Source organism: Myotis davidii, unplaced genomic scaffold, assembly GCF_000327345.1.
Source record: "Myotis davidii unplaced genomic scaffold, ASM32734v1 scaffold758, whole genome shotgun sequence".
NCBI lineage: Eukaryota > Metazoa > Chordata > Mammalia > Chiroptera > Vespertilionidae > Myotis > Myotis davidii.
In genome coordinates this window covers 436,278-460,261 of record NW_006288951.1, presented here as the reverse complement: position 1 = coordinate 460,261, position 23,984 = coordinate 436,278, and the positions used below count along the sequence as shown (strand labels likewise).

General features: G+C 43.6%; 2 protein-coding genes across 3 annotated transcripts in view; one reads left to right on the top strand and one right to left on the bottom strand.

Moving 5' to 3' along the window:
- MRPS5 (mitochondrial ribosomal protein S5) overlaps nucleotides 1–3,538 on the bottom strand; it is a 24,168-nt gene extending 20,630 nt beyond the window's left edge. The window contains exons 1-3 of the mRNA XM_015562254.1: nucleotides 3,371–3,538; nucleotides 2,342–2,422; nucleotides 1,710–1,852 (exon numbers count right to left, since the gene is read on the bottom strand). Of these exons, the coding sequence (XP_015417740.1) occupies nucleotides 1,710–1,852; nucleotides 2,342–2,422; nucleotides 3,371–3,524 (378 nt within the window). The 5' untranslated portion in view covers nucleotides 3,525–3,538. The remainder of the gene's footprint in view (nucleotides 1–1,709; nucleotides 1,853–2,341; nucleotides 2,423–3,370) is intronic.
- A 4,420-nt stretch (nucleotides 3,539–7,958) lies between these two features.
- Nucleotides 7,959–23,984, top strand: part of ZNF2 (zinc finger protein 2) — a 37,144-nt gene continuing 21,118 nt past the window's right edge. Inside the window, exons 1-5 of one of the 2 annotated variants that reach the window (XM_006761152.2) lie at nucleotides 7,959–8,458; nucleotides 13,802–13,872; nucleotides 15,053–15,179; nucleotides 17,327–17,440; nucleotides 18,417–19,495. In XM_006761152.2, coding sequence (XP_006761215.2) covers nucleotides 13,819–13,872; nucleotides 15,053–15,179; nucleotides 17,327–17,440; nucleotides 18,417–19,495 — 1,374 coding nt within the window. In that variant the 5' untranslated portion in view covers nucleotides 7,959–8,458; nucleotides 13,802–13,818. Of the gene's footprint in view, nucleotides 8,459–11,910; nucleotides 12,162–13,801; nucleotides 13,873–15,052; nucleotides 15,180–17,326; nucleotides 17,441–18,416; nucleotides 19,676–23,984 lie in introns of those variants that run through there. The other variant, XM_015562263.1, reaches the window with a different exon arrangement.

The following is a 23,984-nucleotide window of genomic DNA, read 5'->3' as shown; positions in this document are numbered from 1 at the left end:
GACTAAAAGGGGTTCTATTTGAATAAAGACTTGATATTGAGACAAGGAAAAAAAGACTAAAGCGTTTAGTTCATCTTTTTTCCATAAGAGGAAAATAAAATTTATAACTACATTTGAAAAAGACAAGTCACATGTCAACTTCTGAATAGCATTATGCTTTTTAAAATGGTTTTAAAAAAAGTTTAAAACCATCATAAAATGGTTTTAAACTTTTTTTAAGATTATAACAGAAATGGCAATTTTTTTAAATCTAGAAAATATAGACAGTATGAAGAATATAAAAAATATTCAGAATCCCATCACCACTGTTAGATCAGAATTTTTTTAATTCATACATGCATAATTAAGTATATACATGTTTTTGTTTTAGACAAAGTTGGAATTATAACATTTGTATTTTTGTATTTATTACATTATGAGCCTTACCTCATATTCTTAGTATTATTCAGAAAAATTTTTTAACAGCTACAAGTTTTGACAGAGATTTTACTATTTTAACTGGTCTAAGATTCTAATTAACCTAAATTGCTATTTAGAATAGATTTACTATTATTTCAACCCTTTCTGTCAAAGAAACAGCAAAAATTAGCCCCATGCTAATTTCAACTGAGAACACCCCCTTGAAGCTAATCTCAATATGACTTGGGAGTCAATAAACTCATAAGGGTACAGAGTCCCATAACTGAGAACACAGGCTAATGCAGAGTCTGAGGCTGGTGGGACAGCAGTGCAGGGACAGGGCCTACGACGGCAAAAGGCACCTCTAGAATAAGAGGAGTTGGAGAAAAGAACTTTCAGGGCAAGGCAAAAACTATTTAAAAAAATTCTGAAGGCCTTTAAGTCTGATATAGTCCCTACAAAGTCAACTCTTAAAAACACTTGGGGATAGGGGCACCAAGAGACTCCAACTCCATCCACCTCTCTTTTCTCTCTGCACCTGATCCACAGATACAACAAAGCCTATGCTACTTGTTATGTCCCTACCACCAAGTCCTCTTTCCCGCATTGCTACACAATGACCTAGTTATAGGAGACCTCCACATTACAGTGAACTACAGCCACACAGTGCAATATTCAGCTGTCATAACACTGCACAAGAAGAGTCTGTGAACTAATGTGGAAATGTATAAATATCGCTGCATGAAAAGATGGCAAAACCAGGATTTCAGGCAGTAGGGTTATAGGTGCTTTTCTTTTTTGATTCTGTATTTACCAATAGTTTAAAATAAACTGGCTTTATAATTCTAGTTTTTAAAAAATGTGCCTAATGTTGAGCTGTAATTTCAATCTCCATTTATATCAGTTCAGATTGAACTCTTTCAAATTCTATCACAAGTAGGAGTCGTGTTAACAAAATATCTACTTAAAATAAATAAACTTTTCTTGATTAGATATCCTACCTCAACTAAAGAACAACTGGAAACAGACTCTGAGTATATTTCTTGGTGTGAATCTAAAGCAGCCTCAGGGGCCCCAAGAAGGGCATTAAAGTAAACTAGTGGTTCCCAAAGTATAATACAAATATGACTGGTGGCATGTCAGATAATATTACAAGGCACATGAAGGAACATTTTTATTTTAATAGTATATCACATACTAATCACTAAAGTGAAAACTCATTTAAGGCAGTAGAAAATAAAGAAAAATTAAGATACAAAAGCATCTTTCATTTTCCTGTTTCATGAAAAGGGAAGTTTGCGGCCAGTCTACGTACATTTCGTGAAGAAACTATAGGATCTATACTGTTGGCCCATCAAGTTGCTGGGAGAAGAAATGCAGCATTGTGTCTGTAGCGCACAGGTCAAGCTGCTGAAATGACAATTGTCTCTGGTTCCTGAAGATGACAAAGGGCCTGTAGGTAGATGGGAAAAAACTTTGAATTAGATGCTCCATGGCTGTGAAGAAACATTGCCATCACCAAATAATTAATTGTTCCTAATAAAATTAAGTCACAAAAATCCTGAACTTCTTTTTTTATTACTGATTTCAGAGAGATAGAGATAGAAACATCAATAATGAGAAGGAATCACTGATCTGCCACCTCCTGCACACAGGCCCTGCTGGAGATCGAGCCCTGCATATCAGATATTTACATTATGATTCATAACAGTAGCAAAATTACAATTATGAAGCAGCAACGAAAATAATTTTATGGTTGGGTCACCACAACATGAGGAACTGTATTCAAGGGTCTCAGCATTAGGAAGGTTGAGAACCACTGCTTTAGACCCTATGCATTTCCATTACAAAGAACGTGCTTTGTTCATTTACATTTCTAAAAACCACACAAAGTACTCTAGCATTAGATGTAAGAGAAGGCAGTTAAATAAACAAATCTCACCATTACTGGGAACAGTCTTCAATGCCAAAGTGGAAGCTGTTGGAATGGAGTGTGGGTAAAGCTGCCTGGACCATAAGAGACCTGTAAAGTAAAAAAAAACAAAAAACTTAAGATACCGTATTTGCCGGCGTATAAGACGATTTTTTGGCCCTGAAAAATATGCCTCCAAGTGGGGGGTCGTCTTATACGCCAGGTACACTTCAGATAGACTGCCCATAGTGCTTGCCCCGTGCCATAGTGGCCTCCCGATGCCCGCCCACTTCATTCCACATACCGTTCAGGCATCAGCAGCGCTGCTGGGTGTATGCTCGGCTGTTATGCGATTTTGCTGTTATGCGATTTTACCACACTCGCAAAATCGCACACAGCCGACCATACACCCAGTATGATAGCGCAAAATCACGAATCGCGATACCATACTGGGTGTATGGTTGGCTGTGTGCGATTTTGCGAGTGTGGTAAATTCGGGTTACCGTATATTTCTTTACATATGCATTGAAGATTCGCGATTTTGCGCTATCATGGTGCCTGTTAGAATGTTGAAGAGCTCGCACTTGCGCACTAGTGAGGTCTATTTGTTATCTTACTTCTATCATTGACAGTCCCTCTAGGTTGTGGGCTGCTTGCCTGTGTTCCTGAGAAGCATCTACGGTACCAGTCTATAGAGTGTGTTTTCTTTAGTGAATTACCGGTATGTTTACCGGTAATAAACTTGCACTGTTTTATGTATATGTTTGATTACATACAGCCTTGTGACAGTTTTCCTGCATGTCATAAGCATTTGAATATAAATTAAAATGTTAAAATCAAATCTGATATTGTTTTACCTTTTATTTGGTGTGTGGAAGGTGTGCGGAAGAGGGGGTAGTCTTATATGGCGAGTATATAACAAACTCTGTATTTTGAGTGGAAATGTTAGGGGGTCATCTTATACGCCCAGTCGTCTTATACGCCGGCAAATACGGTACATTTTTCCATGAAAAAGCACTTTAAAAACAGTCAAGCCCATATTCACAGTAATATCAATATCTATAGAATAAAAGAACCAAGACAAGCCCTGGCTGGAGCGCTGGCCTGCGGACTGAGGGATCCGGGTTGGATTCCGGTGAGGACACGTGCTGGGGTTGCGGCTGGGGATCCCCAGCAGGGGGCGTGCAAGAGGCAGCTGATCTCTGACTCTCATCACTGATGTTTCTATCTCCCTCTCCCTTCCTCTTTGAAATCAATGAAAATATATTTCAAAAAAGACAGCCCAGTTTAAAAATGGGAAAAGATTTTAAAAGACTGTCTCCAAAAACACCATACACAAATGGCCAATAAGCAATGAGAAAATCTGCTCATTAGCCATAAAAAATGCAAATCAAAATCACAGATATCAACTCACTCTCACGAAGAAGACTATAATGAAAAGGGCTGACAACAAACGTCAAGGATGGAGAGAAATAACCCTCAGGTGCTACTAGTACTAGACGACGGCAGCTAACAGCCAACAGGTAAACTGACCTTCGAAACAGCCCTCTTTTAATTAATGGTATTGCCAGCCGGGATCTAACAGTCGGATACCCACGCGACTCAAGCTGTAGGACAGCCTCTCTCTCCCTTAAGCTCTGCTGGCCGCCCCCCACCTCGAACCCCGCGTCGATATCACCAAGAGAACCGTGGGTCGTGCCGCCACTTACGGCGACACTTGCCTGCGATTCTGGGCCCCGCTCTGCGCAGCACACAGGACAGGAACGATCTGGACAACTGGAAGGGGCCTTGGACCCTCGCGCTACAGACCGACCCTGGAACCGAGAGGGCGAGGGCGCGCGCAAGGTCACACAGCGCATCTGGGTGGGGAGCCGGCGTGAGGGGCCCAGGGTCCGCGCGCGGCTCCACGCTCCTCTTCGCCCGGACGAGCTCCCGGCCGCCTCCCCGCTCATAGTACCCCTCCGCCCAAGGCCCCCACTCCTTGTCCCTGCTCTCACCCGCGGGCACGCGGCATAGCGCAGGAAGGCAGCCCGCTGCGCGCACCGCCGCCGCCATGCTGGAGCCCCCGCAGCGCCTCGTCCAGGCAGCCCTCCCCACCGCCCGCCAGACTGCAGCGGGTCGCAGAGCCGGCCTCTGCTCCCTGGGCCTCAATCCCCAAGGCCAGATGGCAGCGCCGCAGCGCAGCCCGGGATGGGAAACTCTCCGCACTGGCACCGAAAGAAACGAGTCCGGCGCGGCTGCGGACAGCCTCACAGGGTCCTCACGTGAGGACCCGAGGGCGGGGTTTGGGCTGGTCGCCGCGGATGGAGGGTGGGGCTAGGGCTTGCTCAGCGTTCTCTCGCGAGAGGTGGCGGGGCCACGCGGTTTCCGAGGCGACGGGCACGCGCCTTTGACCTCCTTCTCCCGCCCGCACGCGCTGGGCCTGGGGACTTAGCATCTGGGTGGGCGACACACAGGCGGCAGGGAATGGGTTTGAGTGGAGGCCCGCGCGGTAAGGCAGACAAGGGGGATGGCGCCAGTCGTTCATACCCGCTCCAGTCGCGCTCTGGAGTCCATTCGCTTTGTTCTGATTCTCAGGTTTGGCCACAAACTTGTGTACCAAGTCTGGGCTACAGTTTTTATTCACAGTTTTAAATACACGGACGTCTTGTAGGAAGCTAGGAATCCTGCTCAGACAAACCTCCGATTTTCAAAGTTAGTGTAAATTTTTCAAATACAGAAAAGCAAAACTAGTGACAAGCTAGAGCCCGAGGTGATCAAGATTGATGGTTGCTTCATCTACTACTATTTTCTTCTTTGCTGAGCTAAACAACTGGTTTCACTCCTGCCTCTTTTATGATGCGGCCCATTTAAAAAGACTTTTAACATCAAATTGGCCCATTTAAAGGATAGAGGTTGATCACGCTCAGTACTGGCAGGGGTTTGGGGAACTGGCACACGGATTGATTGGGGAGGGAGAGTTGCTGATTAATAATTCGTGTATGGTAGGGTGCCTGTGAAGGTGGCCCCCTGTCACGTCCTTCTCTTCATGTGCTTGCATGTCATTCCTTTGCCTAGTTGTGGAGTTCGTGTCACCTCCTTTGAATCCAGGCTGACCTACCACTGCTTTGATCAACTGAGAGTGGTACCGGGCTTCCTTAGGAGGTAGAAGAGAGAAGCCCGGAAGGTAGATCAATATTGTCAAGGGATGGACGTGGGCACCAATTCAGTCCTAACAGGAATCCTCATTTTGGGGTGTGAAGAAGGGAATTTTATTTAGGAAAAAAAAAACAAAAAAACAGCTCAAATGTGATGCAGCATAGTTGTGAGCCAGCCCTGGGGCCAGGCCCCTCACCAGCTAGACAGCTCTGCTCTAGTGAGATAGCTCCATGGTTCAGCCCAGCCAGGGAAACACAACCATCTTTCTTTGGTGGAAAGGACAAGGGCCTGCCTAGAGCAGGAGAGGAGCTGGGTTATAGAGACAGAAGGTCCCACCCCTGGTCCCTGATTGGTCTGTTCCCATGTAAATCCAAATCCTCTCAGTTTGATTGGTCCAAAAGGCACTGACATGAGTGATCAGAATAGATATTGGTTGGATCTATGCAGCTCCAACTGGACAGGGAAAGCCTCAGTCCTACTGGTTGAAATAAGATTCCAGGAACTCCTTTATGAGAGATGGCAGAAACAGCGCAGGAGGCCATTCAGTGCAGGCTTCTTCCTGAAGTGGTTTGCATGCAGTTTGGGTAGAAGTGGCTGCTAAGCTCCACTGTAATAGTTACCCTAAGTTCACTGGCTCTCAGGTTCATATCATGTTGCCTCTGCAATTTAGGTTGAGAACAGGAGCTACCATAGATCAGAGTCATCTTGATTAAAAAGAGTTAGCTTGTACTAGGACAGTCCCTCAGACATTTAAAGTCCAGATGAGGAGGCTGAGCCCTGAATTCAGGGAACCAGTTTAGAGTGGATCCACACAGACAGGCAGGATCTAGGGGTCCAAGAGTTTGGCCAAGGCAGAGGGGAGCAGGCAGGTGGGATGCACAGGAGTCACCTGGACAGCTGAGATAAGAATGCCAGTCTAGAAGGCTAAAAATCATGTGTATTTCTTCCCAGAGAGCCAAGGTTCACAGAAGCAGAAATAGCAAATATTTTACATTAGCTTAATTTGCTCTCTCACCTTTTCCCCAATGCCCTTCTGTTACCCCCACCCAAGTCTCTTTATATACCTGGATGCCTGCAACAACTTTGTTGCTAGTCTTCAGCCTAAAATTGGTCCCTTCCTCTATTGTATATTTGCTGTGTTAACCATTCTTGTGCACCTACTGTTGCCGCTGAAAATCTTCATACTGCCTACAGGATAAATTTTCACCCCTCAGTTTGGCGTTTAATGCCTTCTTCAGTCTGCCCTCACCTCCTGCTGCTCCTGACAAGAATCCCTATTTCAAACAAAGGAGCTTGCTTACCATACCTCAGACGTGTCTCCATACTTCTTAGCCTTTAGTCTAAAGGTCACAATGTATAATCCTGTTTATATGACTCTGAAAAAAGCAAAACTAAAGGTACAGAACAAAACAGTGGTCACAAGGGGTTGTGACAATACCTTACCTATAGTAGCTTGTTAGTCTGTTTGTTTAAAAGGGGAGACTTGTTCCTGAAATAGGATTTTATCATATTCTTAGTGTGATCATCAGTTTTCCCTGATGCTCTAGCTCAGTGGTTCTTAGTTTTAGCTGCTCATTAAAATCACTCACTCCTCAGATTGGGCCCCAACAATCTCTACAGCTCTTCAGGTGATTGTTACCAGGAAACCCCCGGTTGGGCTTGGCCTGCCTGTCGCTGTGTCCAACAAAGGCACGGCTGAATCATATTAGGCGTTTATCCAGAAGGCTAGCCAACCAAGAAGACAGGGTGCTTACAAGCACAAATCCTGTCTTCCGGCAGGTGCAGGATTATAAAGGGGAAGGGGCTAGGGCAGTGATGGCGAACCTCTGACACGCGAACTCATTTTTTTGGTTGATTTTTCTTTGTTAAATGGCATTTAAATATATAAAATGAATATCAAAAATATAAGTCTTTGTTTTACAATGGTTGCAAATATCAAAAAATTTGTCAATGTGACACGGCACCAGAGTTAAGTTAGGGTTTTTCAAAATGCTGCCACGCCGAGCTCAAAAGGTTCGCCTTCACTGGGCTAGGGTGAGGCAGCCCTGGAGGTCCGCAGACGTCAACTATTGTCTTTAGTCATCAGGCGATGAGATGATGTTGATGAGATGATGTTTTGACTCCTGGTTGGTCAGTCTGACCCTACTTATCGGTGCTGCTTGCTGGATTCACAGCTGAGTCACCTCCTCAATCGCTTCACACAGGCCTTGAAAAGGAAACTTAAGAAAAACCTAAACCCCTATTCACATATGTATATGTGGCCTAAGATTTAAAATAATAGGATTACTTTTCAGATTAATTCAGGTGCTCTATCAGAATGTACGCTCCCTATCAATTCCCGTGCAGCAAAGGTTGAGAATCCCTGCGATGCCTCCCCCAGGGCCCTTTCCAGCGGCACGGAGGAAGACAGGCTGGTGTGCCCGCAGCTATCGGCCAGTCGGGCAGATCCCCGGTCAAATACACTTGTCCTCGGCTCTTCTCTTCTTCCGCGCAAGAATGTGCACATACCCTGCCTCAAGCGCAGCCCCGTCCTCGGAACCAAATTCTGTGTCTCTCTGGCTCACATCTCAGAACCAAATTCCTGACCGCGGACAAGCTACCGCGGACAAGCTGAAACAGAAACAAGCCCCTTCCGAGCGCCAGAAGACTCGTGACCCAGATGTCCCGGGCGGTGAGAACCAGAGGAAAGACACACTTCCCACCGGAGGACTGGAGGAATGCGCCACCACGCGTGGTCAGCACTGCCAGGGTGACCACAGGCTCGGCACCCACACCCGCTGCCTCTCACTGCGGCACAGTCACGCCTCAGGGTCGCCAATCCTTTCAGAGGCGCAGGCCGACGCATGTTTCATACGTCATACTGAAGCGCGCCGGCCGCGGAGACTTCTGGGAAATGCAGTCCGAACGAAGGCCGCGTTCTGATTGTGCGCGCAGGCCCTTTGCGCAGACTCTGCCTTCCCGACCTGATGAAGCGCCGTTTTCCTGGGTCCTGAGCGCCGAGTCCCGGAGGTGAGGGCTGTAGAGACGCGACTAATGCGGAGTGAGCGCCCCGGCGTGAGGAGGGCACACTGAGACCCTGGGGGCGGTGGTGTGAGAGTAGAATTGGGGGACACGGCGGAGCCCGCGTGTGCGTGTATGTGTGTGTTCGTGTTCTCAGATACACCCGGATACACTATACACTGTACATCTGTCACCTGCCAACTTTCAGGTTGGAAGGTGGGAGTCTTCTGTCAACGAAAACTTCAGCAGGCCTTTTTGAGAGACCGAAGACACTTGCTCAGCAGTGGTTTGCAGACCAGGGAGCCGGCCTCCGGGATGAACGCAGGGGAGGTGGGGCAGAGTTTTTAAAGGCAGAAAAACCGCAAGAAGCTGACCGTTAAGGGATTGGTTGCCACGGGGAGCAAAGCCATAAGTGTACACTATACCTTTTCTGGTTGATGAGAGCAACCGGTCTTTCTAGTTTCTGTTAATCCATGATCAGCAGGTAGAGGTAGGAGATATGGTCAGCGCTTGTGGTCATGAGACATGGGCAGCAGGGCTGTCACAAGGCTAGGACCATTGCTCGGTTTCCCTTGGAGCTCATGAAACAAACTTGTCAAACAGATAGCGATAAAACAGACAATACAGGGAGTGCAGTTTGTCAGGTAGAGTCAGTTCAAACTGCAGAGCTACTTAGTCACTCAAGCAGAGCCAGAGGCCAAATTGCAAAAAGTTACAGGTACTGGACCACAAAGTCATAACATTAAAATACTCAACTCCTCTCGCCCCTTCTTCCCATTATGGGTGCTTACTAAAGGTGGGTGAAGCTGACACTCGTGCAGGGTGCCGCCCACTTCAGTCCTTCTTTCCCAGAAACCACCTCAGATTGACAGTTTAGTGACTAAACTTTAGTCCCTACCTTGACCTCCACGAGCGATCACAGTGAGGGGCGTCTTCATGGAGGAGGTCGCATAGAGGATCAGGACAAGACATATGGGCAAGGTGATTGTATGGGTCTGATCCAGGGACTGACAGGAATAGACTATTTGGGGACAGTTGTTCTAGCGGTCACATCCAGAACTAGAGAGAGGAAGGGACTAGTGGCAGGGAGCCAGCTAGGAATGGTTAGTGGTAGTCATCCTGAAGCAAGCTGTTATGGAACCCAATTATGATGTCAGTGGTAGGAAGAATACAAATGACATGGCAAAAGAAGAGTCAGAGAACCTGGTGACTAGTTAGACTTAGGAAGAAAGAGATGACTAATTAGATTTAGGAAGAGAGTGCTGTAAGAACTTGAATGAGGGGCACCTGGAAGGAGCTAGAACATCTGATGGAAATGTGAAACGGAGAGGAGTTGAGGTAGGGAGTTGCAGAGGGGGAGATTGTTTGGAGGTCCTGGCAGAATGCCTAAATCGTTTGGAAATGCAAGGTGAGTTTGGAAGAGGTGTTGGGACTACACTGGGAACCACCTCTGAGCGTGGACAATGGAGTGCCAGGTGTGAATGGATTTTCTGAGGGTTAGCAAGAAGAACATTGTATAAAGACAGCCAGCATCCATGTTTCCAGGGCAAGATTGGGGAAAAAGAGTTACAGAAAGATGCCGTGTTGGTGGGAGGAAGAAAGTCAGGCTAGTGCAGTATCAGAGCAGCTACAGCAACTTAGAGAAGAAGAAACTTGTCAAAACAATCAAAAGCTGCAGAGAAATAGATAAGGAGAGATGGATGATTGGAATTAGAGCTCAGGAAGGCATTGTTAATTTTCAAGCATGCAGTTTCAGTTGTGTGAAGGGTGGCAGGAGCACAATAAGGGTTTAAGAAAAATATGTGCCCTGGTTGATGTGGCTAAGTAGTTACAGTGTCATCCCGTGCACCGAAGGGCCTCAGGTTCAATTCCCAGTCAAGGGCACAAACCTGGGTTGCAGGTTCAATCCCTGACCCCAATCGGGCACTGCGGGAGGCAATCAATAGATGTGTCTCTCCCTTTTCTCCCTCTACTTCTCTTTCCCCTTCTCTTCCACTCTAAGAAAAATCTTTGGGGGGAAAAAATCCTCTGGTAAGGATTACCACCCCCCCCAAAAAAAATAAATAAAAGGAAAGAAGAACAGGTGGTGGTGATGTGTAGTAGATAGGTATATGTTACTCTCCAAGAAGTTTGGTCATGAAAGGAAAACCTAAATGAGAACTATTTTGCTAGAGGGAGGCCATGGGATTCAGTGAAGATCGTTTCAGATAGAGGAGGACTGTATCTGTTTGAACATATGGGAAGAAGGTACTGGAGAGATGGGAGATGTTGGAGAAAGAAAAACTGGGCAATGCAGGGAGCTGATTCTGCGCAAGAACAATAGTGGAAAAGAACATAGGACAGTTGTGAGATACTAAGGTAAAGTCCTAGAGACACAGACATTTCTGTTTTGTTGACCTCACTCCCCTTCTGCGTAGTGCAGTGGTCGGCCAACTCATTAGTCAACAGCCAAATATCAACAGTACAACGACTGAAATTTCTTTTGAGAGCCAAATTTTTAAACTTAAACTATATAGGTAGGTACATTGTTAACTTAATGAGGGTACTCCTAAGGCTTAGGAAGAGCCACACTCAAGGGGCCAAAGAGCCACATGTGGCTCGCGAGCCGCAGTTTGCCGACCACGGGTAGTGCATAATATTCATTGAATGGTAGGATGAATGGGTTTGTATTGGGCAGTAGAAAGGAAAGGAGCTTTCGTTAGTTGAACAAGCTGTAAGATAAATGCTTTACATTAATTGTCTCACTATTTACAACTACTCCATGAAGTAAGCATAAGTAATCGATAATTCCAGGTCTGTGGTTGCTTTCTCCCTCATGGTTCTGCCCCCCTTGGCACTCGCTCTTGTGAAGCTCAGTATAGTAAAAGACAGTGTTCCACTAAAATTGAAGGTTGGAGTAGCTATGGAGCTAGGACAGGAACAGTAAAAGCTTTTAGACAAGGGCTCATTTGAAGGTATAGAATAAGAATTTGAAGAGTGTTTTCTCCAGAAACAGTGAGATCCAGGAATGGCACTGTACTAAATCATCATACTACTTATGATGATAGTTTCATTCCATCCCCATAAATCAGTAAGGTAGGTACTGTGTTGCGGTTTAGGAAATTTAGGCTTTGTAAAAGGCTGAGGTAAAATTTGAACCCAGGTCTAACTAGCAGTTTTTAACCTCTGCCCTATAATGACTTATTTTCATTAAAAGATAGCACAGTACCTGGTCAGTAGCAAATGCAAATGCTAAAAAATATGCTAGTTATTAATATGATGTTTAATGGTGTTCCATTGTATAGATGAGCTGGATCATAAATTAATCAAATTCCCTATTTAGAAATTTAGGATATTTCAAATTTTTTCTGTATTATTATAAGGATTAAATGCTTAGGTTTCCACACATAGCACTCAAATGATGGTTAAGACAAAACTTTGCATATATTCTTATTCCCTTAGGATAAACTGGGGAAGAATTGACCGATCAAAGACTATGTATATTTCCAGGCCCTTGATACAAATTGCAATGATCTTTCTAAAATCTAATGATAATGCTCCATGCTTAAATCCTTCAGTGACCCCCATGCCATGTGTAGAAAAGGGACCATACAGAGCTCTTCTGGATCCAGCTGGCTGCTGGCTGCTTCTCCATCCTCTTCCTTTCCCACAGCTCTGCTTGCAGCGAGACACCTGCCATTCTAACGTAGTTACAGCTGTCAGTCCTTTCCATGTAAACACCTTCCCCCTTGTTTTTGAAAACCAGGTGTTTTTCCTGCCTAGAATCTTCTCCCACAAATCACAGCTCATCTGAGATCCCATTTCTGCCCAGAAGCCTGCCCTGTTCCTCCCTCCCTCCATCTGGGTTAGGCAAGCCTCTGATGTGCCCTCATAGTTTGCTGTGTGTATCTCTTTAAAGCACTTAGCCTTTCTGCAGTGAAATGCTATTTTGGTTACTTGTTTGTCCTGTGTGCTAGGCTATAAGCTTTTATAGGACAAGGAAAGTGTCATGGTTTTGGGGCTTGGTATCAATAGTTAGGGCTGATACATGTTGTTTGGATGAATGGATGAATGAAAAATAAGGATCAGTTAACACACTTGCAGGAGAGCAGTCAGCAAGCCATACCTCTTCCTCCTTCGCAGGACCACACTCTCTCCCCATCCCACTCCTAAGTCCCAGCAATGTTTGATTTCATTGTTTTAATAAGAAACTGAGACATACTAGCTAAAGAGTAGTGGTAAGGGTGCACACAAAGCCTAAGAGGTTGGGTCTTACGGACATCCAAGAATAAATAAGGCTGGACTCTATGCAAATTGGGGTGGTACTCTATGCCCAGGGGTGGTACTTCGGGGCTAGGAATTCTTGGGTCTTTGCTTTAGTGCTTTATCACTAATGTGACTGAGCTGCCCTTCCCCCCTGACTCTGTCTAGTCCTGCCTCCAACACACTCATGGATTCTGCTTCTTGATAACTTAGGCTCCCCTAACCTCCCACATATTCATGGCTTCTGCTTCCTGATCACTTTGGCTCCCCTAATCCTCATAGCTCCTTCTGTCCATCACATCCGTTCAGTTCAGCACCCACTTGTCCTGACATTTCTTAGTTCACATTCATGAGGAAGGATGTCATCTCTTCTAGTCAGATCACATTTCAGTCTTCTAGTCAGCCTGTGCCTGCTCAACGTGGCTGCCCACATCCTTGAGCTCAGGGTTATAAATAGGGTATTTTTCCCTTGAAGAGGCTTTGGGTATTTACTTGACATATGTTATCCATGTGGTCATTTATAAAATTTCTTATGCGCTTTATCCAGTAATCAGGGTAATATATATATATTTAATATATTTATTGATTTCAGAGAGGAAGGGAGAGGGAGAGAGAGATAGAAACATCAGTGATGAGAGAATCATTGATCGGCTGCCTTGTGCATGCCCCCTACTGGGGATCGCACCCAAAACCCTGGCATGTGCCCGACGGGGAATCAAACCATGACCTGGTTCATAGGCGGACACTCAACCACTGAACCACACCAGCCAGGCACCACTCCAGGCAATATTGAACGTGACTTTATAAGTACAGTATGAGCCTTCATCTGTTTTCCACACACAGGAACAAAACTCTGCCTCTAGGGTTATGGTAAAACAAGCACCATATTGTGTCCTAAATAGCATTCCATGCCTTTTGCTCTGGTTCTGTGGCCGGAGGGGCTTGCCCCTGGCCTTGCTTTCCTTTCCTTCCCTTGTGTAGGGTGTTAAGTTGAGGGTGAATATATAACTTACTGGCATATGGAGAGTTCTTGCTTCCTGGATCAGAAAACTACAAACAGGATGGTCTTCCTCACACTGTCTTTCTCACCCCACACCTTTACCTCCTTAGGACTCTGCCCTTTCCTAATGGAGAGCACCCAGGCGGGAACAGCTGCTGTGGCTCCAACTGCCAGGTGCCAGGTGATGTAGACGTCTCTGTTTTTGAAATGCTTTGTCTCCAGAATGTAACCCCTTCTCTCTTTCTGTCCTGGAGCTTTTTTATCAGACCCACCAGGTGAATGAAGGGTTCCATAAGGAGTGCTTCCTTCCCATTTGATTCGTGGTGTCCCTCAGTGACCTTTTCTTGCCTTGAGCGCGTGCTGTGCTCCCAATAGCAGACACACAGCCCCTGTGGGCTTTGCTCTAAGTGATTTCGCATAAAAAATGATTATACGGTTCTGATTGGAAGGTTTGGGGAACAATGGGCCAGTTTAGTCCTGACTTCTCTTTGCATGGACTAAAAGCAGGCCCCAAACAGTCCAGGGAGTGCTGGGGAATGAGAGCACCTCAGTGAGGTCATGAGTCCTGAGGAGCATGTGGTGGGCACAGTCAGGTGCTTGCCCCCTTCTCATGCCAAGGCGTAGGGTCTTGAATTACATGCTCTGGCTCAAAACTTTTGCAGACACACTGAAGACTCACCTGGGGTTTTAGGATGTGGGGTAAGGATGCAGTCTAACAGAATCACAGAACATTAAAATAAAATGAGAGGGATCCTAAAGATGATCTAATCAATATCAATGTTTTAAGGCTATGTAAGAAAAAAAAAAAAAAAAAAAAAGATCATGGGTGGAATTTGAATAAAGTTGTAGACTAGATAATAGTAAAATGTCAATTCTATTTTGTTGATTTTTATAATTATACTGTGATTATACAAGAGAGTACCCTTGTTTTTACAAAATATATATATACTAAGATATTAATGAGTAAAGGAACATCATGTTTGCAAGTTACTCTTAAGAAGTTCAGGAAGAATATAGGAATATATTCTGCAGAGAGACAGGAAGATAATGCAAATATGGAAGATAGTAACATTTGGGTAAGCTGGGTGAAGGGTCCATGGGAATTCTTTGTTTCTTTCTTGCAAGTTTTCTGTAAGTCTCAGAAACAGCCTCCATACTCAGAGCTCAGCTGTGACTATGGCGGTGTGGGATTACGACCAAGGGGAATGATGCCACTTTCCCCAAGTGCGCCAAAGCCCTGTTTTGTCAGAACCATTTCCTTCCCCACCTTCACCACCTCCAGGGCTGTCTTTATGACAGTTTTATCTGGTCCGTGTAAAATGAAGGGTTATGAGTAAGGGAGAGTGTGATTGTGTTTCCAGGAATCAGTGACATTCATGGATGTAGCTGTGACTTTCACAGATGAAGAGTGGAGGCACCTGATCCCTATTCAGAGGGACCTCTACAAGGAGGTGATGCTGGAGAACTATCAGAGCATCATCTCAGTCGGTAAGGAGCGCTTCCCATAAGCCTGTGCCAAAATGGATTGAGGGGCTAATAAATTGATCCCTCTTCTCCCACCTGAGTTCTGAACCACTGAGAGACAAGATAGAAGAGTAGGAGGATGTGGCTTAGGTGTACCTTGACAGTGGGCTTCCTAATCTGAACCCCAGCATTGGGCAGACTTGTTCCTTGAACCGTAAGCAGGGAGCTGGCTGTCCAGAAGGGCCAAACAAGAGGCTGAGTTATTTTTGCCAAGCTCTTCCCCCCGCTCATCAGTCAGGTCACTTACTCCGCTCCATCCAGAGTAAGGGTGGGGCGAGGAGCCATCTAATTGAAGGACAAGTTCTCCTTAGAGAAGCAGAGGAGAGACATGTTTCACTTTAAAAGAGGATGGGGGTAGCGTGGGGTGGGAATACAAGGTTGTGCCTCAGAGTAGGTCACTAGAAGTATGTTTGGTTTTGAATATTTGTCTTAAGTGCATTTTAGATGCCCACAGATGGAACTCTGCAATTAGAGACTTTCATGACAAAGGGAAAGTTAAGAATTGCTGCTGATGTCAGGTATTCTTGAGAAGTAAAGTTGGGCTCCTGCAGGTAATGAGAACATCTCAGGAGCTTCCAGAATAAGAGGCTGAGAGATGCACAGATTCAGAAGCAGGTTTCAATCAACAGCAGGTGTTAATAAGAGGAGTCAGATTGCAGGATTCATGCAAGGCAGCTCAAAAAAGCAAGTGTAACACCCCCTGGATTAGCTTAAACAGACTAAATATAGAAAACAGAATAGTGCTCATAGAGTATTAAGAGAGACTGCTAAGCCTTTATCAGAGGCTTTGGTGGGATGAAATTCTCGGGAATATAGAATTCATCAGATCAGAAGCCACAGGGAGGTGATGGATGTGGCTTCTTTGTCAGCAGAGAATCAGCATACACCTGGATACCTGATCCTAGGGTCCGGTAAGAAAGCGCTTCTCTTTCCCAACGTGGGGGTCCAATGCAAAGGAAGTTTAGACCTCAGGACTATTTCTAGGAGTGCAATCTATATAACCAAAATGGGTAAGTTCAGCCCTGCCTGGAGCATCGGCCCACAGACCAAACTATTGTGGGTTCGATTCCCCATCAAGTGCAGGTGCCTTGTTCAGGACAGAAAAAAAAAAAAAAGCAGTTACCTCAGTTGCAGGTTCCCCAGCTCCTGTGGGTGCAAGTTTTGGAGGCAACCAATTGCTGTGTCTTTCTCATGGTGATTTCTCTCTCCCTCTCCTCCCTCCTGTCCATCTCTCTCTTCCCCTCCTCCCCTCCCTTCCACTCTCTCTAGAAATCAATGGGAAAATATCCGTGAGTGAGGATTAAACAAACAAAAAAAAAAAATGGATAGTTTCACTTCTAGAAATTTGTCCCAAGTAAATAATAGGATGAGCAGCCCATGCTATACATACATGTTCATCATATTGTGTGTGTTTTTTAATAGAAAAACATTAAAAACAGTCTGAAATACCTGTCAGCAGGAGATTAAATAATTATATTATTCCATACAATATAGTATTGGGTAGCCATTAAAATGGTGAGGTAGATCTGTGCTTAATTGAAATAAAATAATTTTTAAATATATTGTTATGTGAAAATACCAAGTTTACAGATCAACATTATTTCATTATGCAGTTTTTAACAGAGTATATCTCTACTGAAATGAATAGAAATTTTAAAACAAGAATAAAAGCACATATCTCTAATTTTCCTACAATGAACATGACCGACTTATTTAAATAAAAGCATATCACTAGATAAACAAAGATTCGCTTTCATTACACGTTTTTACTCAAGATGATCTGTCTTCATTTTTAGCTTCCCTGAGCCAAGGACTGTTCCCCCCCATCCTACCAGTGCTAAAGCCCATGTACCTCTGGAGAAAGAATAAACACATTCATTCAAGGGGATTTTATCAACTTCTTGACCAAGTGCAACTTGATCCTTTTTAGAACCTTAGTGTTGACCTCTATCTAGATGCCCCTGCATTTTCTGCATTACTTTCTATTCTGCATTCTTGGCACACATGGTCTGCCTTCTGTGTTTTCTCCCTGAAAGTCCTAGAGGCCGCGATGAAGTTTTGGAGTGGTTATGTATATTTGTCACATACCTGGCTTGTTTCTCCATGAGCAGGACTTCCAGTTCCTCAACCTGATGTGATTTTCCAGTTTAACAGAGAGGATAAACCTTGGATAATTGATCTTCACGGACCTGATGAAGGAAGATGGCCAGAGAACATTTCTCTAGGTAACTGTATGTGAGCAGGGTAGGGCAGTTTGTTTTGTATTGTGGTTATTTGGGGGTTTGTGAGAGGGAGCATTGGCTATCATCTTTTTCTCCAATTCAGATCTTCTGCTTTCGTGCTATTCTCTCTTTTTAAAAATATATTTTTTTATTGATTTTCAGCGAGGAAGGGAGAAAGATAGAAACATCAGTGATAAAAGAGAATCACTGTTGGGCTGCCTCCTGCACACTCCCTACTAAGGATTGAGTCCACAACCCAGGCATGTGCCCTGACTGGGAATCAAACCATGACCCCTAATTCATAGGTTGGTGCTCAACCATTGAGCCACACTGGCCAGGCTAGTGCTATTCTCTATCACCCACCAGGTTTCAATTTTTTGACATCTAAAGCTATTATTCATCTTTAAAAAAAAAAAAGAATCCTCTCCTGAGGATATGTTTACTGATTTTAGAGAGAGGGAGAGAGAGAGAAAGAAATACTGATGTGAGAGAGAAACATTGATCAGTTGTCTCCCATATGTGCCCTGACCAGGGATGGAACCTGCAACCTAGGTATGTGTGCTGACCAGAATTGAGCCTGCCACCTTTTTGGTGCACAGGATAACACTCCAACCGAGCCACCTGGTTGGGGCTAGTATTATTTCTCTTTTTTCACCACTGCTACCCTCCGATCTGTCATGTTGCCTATTCACAATTTGATATTCCTATTTCTCACCATCCTTTCCACTTTGCATATTCTCATAATTACCCTGGGCCTGCTCCATGGAAATTCTTTTCTGAGATGTCCAACATCAGTTCCATCCCCTGCCTTCTTCTGTAGTCCCAAGTCTCAGTCTTTACCTAAACTGTGTAGCTATTTGCGGAGCAAGCAATGCAGTGACCATATTACTTTTCAGATTTATCATAGTACCTCTTCTTTCTGCTGTAATATTTTCTATCCCGGGAAAAAAACTGCATCTCTGTTTTCTGTCCATTACAGACTGGGAGACAAAGCCTGAGATTCAAGGTGAGATTCAAAGTGATTCAGAAGAAAAGTCAGAAGGAATGTCAGTGGAACAGCTTGGAAGAAAAAGTCCTCTGTGTCCTAAATTGGAAGTTCATGCACTAGAAGGTGGATTGGAAACAGAGAAGGAAAGTCCCATAGTGGAGATTTGTAAGAAATCCTTTTCCCAGGAGGAAAGCTTGCAGCAAGGGTTAACCCGTCCCAAGAAAATTCTCACTAAAGACAGAGACCAGGAATGCAGTGATTGTGGGAAGACCTTTTTTGACCACTCATCCCTTATCCGCCATCAGAAGACTCACACGGGAGAGAAGCCCTATGACTGTCATGAGTGTGGGAAAGCTTTTTACAACCGTTCAGCTCTAACTGTACATCAGCGAGTTCACACTGGAGAGAAGCCCTTTAAATGCCGTGAGTGTGGGAAAGCTTTCAGTCGTAGGTGCAGTCTCAGCAGACACTTGATGTCTCATACTGGGGAGAGCCCCTACGAATGCAGCACATGTGGAAAAGCCTTTTTTGACCGTTCATCCCTAACTGTACATCAGCGAATTCACACTGGAGAGAAACCATTTAAATGCAGCGAGTGTGGGAAAGCCTTCTTTGACCGTTCATCCCTCACTCGACACCAGAGAATTCATACTGGAGAAACTCCTTATGAATGTAGTCAGTGTGGGAAAGCCTTCAGCCAGAAAAGCATTCTTACTAGACACCAGCTCATCCATACCGGCCGGAAGCCTTATGAATGTACTGAGTGTGGGAAAGCCTTCTATGGTATCTCATCACTGAACAGACATCAAAAAGCTCATGCTGGAGAGCCTCACTTCCAGTGCAGTGAGTGTGGGAAAGCGTTCTTTGACCGCTCATCCCTTACACAGCATCAGAAGATTCACACTGGAGACAAGCCCTATGAATGCAGTGAGTGTGGGAAAGCCTTTAGCCAGAGAAGTCGGCTTACACGACATCAGAGGGTTCATACAGGAGAGAAACCCTTTGAATGCAGCGTATGTGGGAAAGTGTTTAGTTCTAAATCATCAGTTATTCAGCATCAACGGCGCTATGCCAAACAGGGAATAGACTGAATTGAGTGAAATTTTTAGTCAAAGAACCTCCATGAAAACTTAAAATAGGTCTTCCTCATCTTAAACTGATCAATTAATCATTCTACCTATTCTGGCTACTGCTCTCCTTTCCTGCCTCTGCTACCACAGTGTTTGAATAAAAACTATATACCGTGTTATAGAACAGATGTGGGATGCTGGAAATTAGGGTGCAATTGTAAAGCGTCAACATTTTGCAGAAGTTTCTCAGACAATAGGATAAATGTTAGGAGGTGATCCTCAGACACACCTCTTATCTGAGTCTCCTGCACTTTATCCCTGGTATCCCTGCACTTTAAATAACTGGAGGCTATAACAGGAAGGGAAAGACAAAATTATATCAGAGCAGGACTGATTTACTCAAATAGTTATTTTATAGCTGTTAGTCCCTCTCTCTTGGAGCTTTTTTGCACACTGATCTTTTTGTGTGTCCCAACTTTTAGATATCTTTAATACTGCTACTACCAATAGCTAGCACTTATTGAGCACTTATTATGGGGTAAGCACTCAACTACAAGTTTTGTAAGGAGATTATTTGGTCCTCTCAAATAATCCTATCCAGTGTGACTCAGTGGGTGACCTCGACCTATGAACCAGGAGGTCATGGTTAGATTCCTGGTCAGGGTACATGCCTGGGTTGTGGGCTCGATCCCCAGTAGGGAGTATACAGGAGGCAGCCAATCAATGATTCTCATCCTTGATGTTTCCATCTCTCCTGCTCCCTTATTCCCTCTGAAATCAATAAAAACATATTCATTAAAAAAACAAACCCTATTAAGTAGGTACTCTTATTACCTGAATTTTACAGGTGAGCAAACTGGAGTTTGGAGGGGTTAAATAAATTTCCCAAGGTGACAGCTAGTAAAAGGTGAGGCCAGTTCTTGAACAGGTCTACCTTCAAAATCCATTCCTTTCACCATTATGGTATAAAGTTGGTTTTATAATTTATGTACATGTATTATCTACTTAGCTAAATTATAAGCACTTTGTAGCTCTCCCAGTGCCTTGCAAATAATAGGTGCCCAATAAATATTTATCTGAATGAATGACTTTTCTTCTTACCCAGTTCCATTTAAAACACCTAATAGATTCACATCCTTTCTTTGAATTCTTTCAGTCTAGCCTACACCTTTATCATCAAAGGATCCCATTACTGCAGTAGTCACTTTCTGGTTCCAATTCTTCCAACTTCACCATTGAAGAGAGTTATGCTATGATGTCATCACAAGTAAACCCCGCCCAATAAACAAAGATTCATTTCTCACATAAAACATGATGTGAGTCAGTCTGTCTACTCCAAAGTCAAGAGAAAGCTGGAGGATTTTGTAGAATATTTTTAATGGCCATCACTTCTGTCCACATCTCATAAAACAGAACCCACCACCAAGAGGCTAGAAAAGTAAACAAGCACCTCAATATTTGGTTAATATCAATAGCTGTTGGTTACATTTTGCATATTACTGTTAGGCCATTCTTTCCAAATGACCCTTCTACCATCTTTATCTTATGCAGGATGCAAAATTGCTCCTCAATTGAAGTGTCCCTGAATATAAAGGTTTGGCTTGATGTGATCCCACATTGCTGAACTTTTAAGTCTTGACTCTCCAAAATCTTCGTTCCCTAGGCCCAGCCCAATATTTTTATTTTACCAAATAAAATAACTTTAGGCATTTGCTTAAGGTGAACCCCAACTTGCTAATGTCCCTGTTGATCTTGGCCCACCTTTCTTTGAGCAGATGAAGGATTTTCATGTGTAGACTTCTGAAGCCACATGAAGAAAAACACTCTAGAATCTATTGAAGTAGATAATAACTGATAATATTTAACATTACATAGAAAATAAAAGGGATTATTGATAACTTTTTGGCTGGTGACTGTCTCACAGTTCTAAATCTTTCATTTACAGCTTTGTTAAATGTAAATTAAGGATCAAATATTTCTCTAAGATATTCTGGCAATGTCAGCAAGATGAGACTAGAATTCAGAATTTTAATAGATTTTTGAGTACAGAGGTAAATAAAACTAAGTGGGGGCATCAATCTAATAATTCTTTGTTACCTTTTTAAATTTGGTATTCAGAGGATTTGTTGCTGTTCTATAATCCTGCCTCTTACATCTTTTTTTTTTTAATTGATATTTAGAGAGAGTGGAAGGCAGAGAGAGAGAAAAACATCACCTGCAACGGGACACATGCCCTGACCAGGAATCAAGTGAGCAGGTGCATGGGATGACACCCAAATAACAGCCTCACCAGCCAAGGGATTTTTTTTAAAAAATGTGAAATACTGTTCCAATTCCTGCTTAAAGTTCTGAAGGGCCATTTTACTTTTAATTGGTATCTCACAATAGGGCATGTAGTAGTGGAGGCCTTAAATTTTGAGCTTTTCATTACACCTAATGGCCATTAGTAGGATCCAATCTTGGAATCAGAAATTGGCTAAATTAGAAGTATGTCAGCATTCTTAAGACAAAAGGTGGAATACTTGTACTGTTTGTAATGTTTTAGCCTAAGACTTTGAAATTAGTTTCAAGGAAATGAAATAATCTCTCTGGTGCTTAAATAAGCCCTGTCTAAATTATAAAAGAAGTGAATACTTACCACACATATTAACAGAAGTACTCCACAAATCAACTCTTCAAAGGAAAGGTTCTGCAATGCTAGGAACTTTGAAATAAAGAGAGTATGATAGAGAAAATCTGAGCACTGAATTAACAAATACCTATGTAGTCATGAGAACTTGAGTCCCAAACCAAATGCACTTTCTAGAACTAGGAAAATAAACATCAAGCTAATATTGATTTAGGACTGAAATACTTTACACTGTTGTGCTAATAGCTTTTAGTCCACTCTACATGGAGCTTCATGGAGCTCTGATTTGGGTTATATGTTATTGTTCTTCACTTCAGCTGCAAAAGACCCCTATGTTCCCTGACCTTTGACTCTTCTCCCTCTAACCTGACCTTTAGTGAACCAACCTGTCACCCAGCTGTTCTTGTTTCTAGGGTGGTGGTTGTTTTTATCTTTGCTTTAATCTTATTGATGACTACTAGTAAGATTCCTTGATCTGACCCTGATATTCCACTGATACCGTGGACACGCTGCCTTCCTTTCTCATCACATATTCACTCATAGCTACTGAAGAAAAAATATTCATACCAAAAAGTTCAAAGTCCAGTTGCAACAGTCAGCTTCAGCCTGTGCAGCTAAGGAGGATGGGTCCCAGGCTTAAGAAGTCAGCAATAATGAACCAGAAGATGGGGCTGTCTAATCTCAAATACCACCGAGTCAAAGTCAACTCCAGACAAAGCTCATCTGAGTAGTCAGTACAAAAGCAGCATAGGTGAGAATATAACTGAAATCCAGGCCACCAAGTCCTATTAGACACGATGTCCTCAACATCAGCATCTGTGAAACCAAATGCAGACTCCTAATGAGAATGAAGATTCCAAATGAGAATTCCTGCTTAGTAATGAAGCAGTTGAGAGAGGGAGGGAGGGAGAGAGAGAGAGAGAGAGAGAGAGAGAGAGAGAGAGAGAGAGCATGAGCGCCAAGATAAGGACAGGATCCTCATGTCTAGGTGTGTTTTTTAAGAAGCACAATTACTTTAACTTTTTGGTGCCATGTCAGCACTCCAGCAGATGGATAGAGAATTAACATGGCATTCTCTTTATTCATCTTGTTAATAAGCATGGATCTGAGACTTTAGGACAAATGGACTGATGGTGAAGCCAAGTTGCAGAGGCCACAAAAATCAGTCCCCATGATAATCAAATATCTGGCCACTGGTATAATGCCCAAGCTTGTTGAACATGCCAGAGGTACTGTGTAAGGATGTAGATTTCTTTCCATCATTCATGTGTATTAAACCTGTGCAAAGTCTGCAGAAGAGGCAAATGACTAATTATCCTAGGATTAGCTGTTCAATGTATTGAGCCATTTTATAGAATCTCATGATAAAGTAATTTGCAATAGCCAAAGTGCTGATAATGGGCATTGAGTAATGCTTACTATGCCAGAGGCTGTTAGTTGCATAACTTGTAGTCGTTATTCTTCTCTTCTTTAATAATAGGAACTCTGAGTCTGTTCTGAGCAGCAGAGTGCCCAATAATATTTCTCAGCCTCTCTTGCAGGGAAGTATTAGGACAATGAATTGCTGCTATATCAAATATCAGTCCAATGATATATGGATATATTAAATACCAAGCCAATGATATCTATGTCTACACTAATAAAAGGCAGACATACAAATTGACCATACCTTCACTATGCCTTAAGTCACGCCCATCAGCCAATCAGAGCGACTATATGCAAATTAACCCAACCAAGATGGCAGCCAGCAACCACGGAGCTGGAGCGAGCAGGAGGCTTCCCTCCCACCCGCCTTGGCCAGTTCTGAGCTCCACTCAAAGCAACAAAGTTTCAATTATAGAAGGTAAATAAATCCCAGAA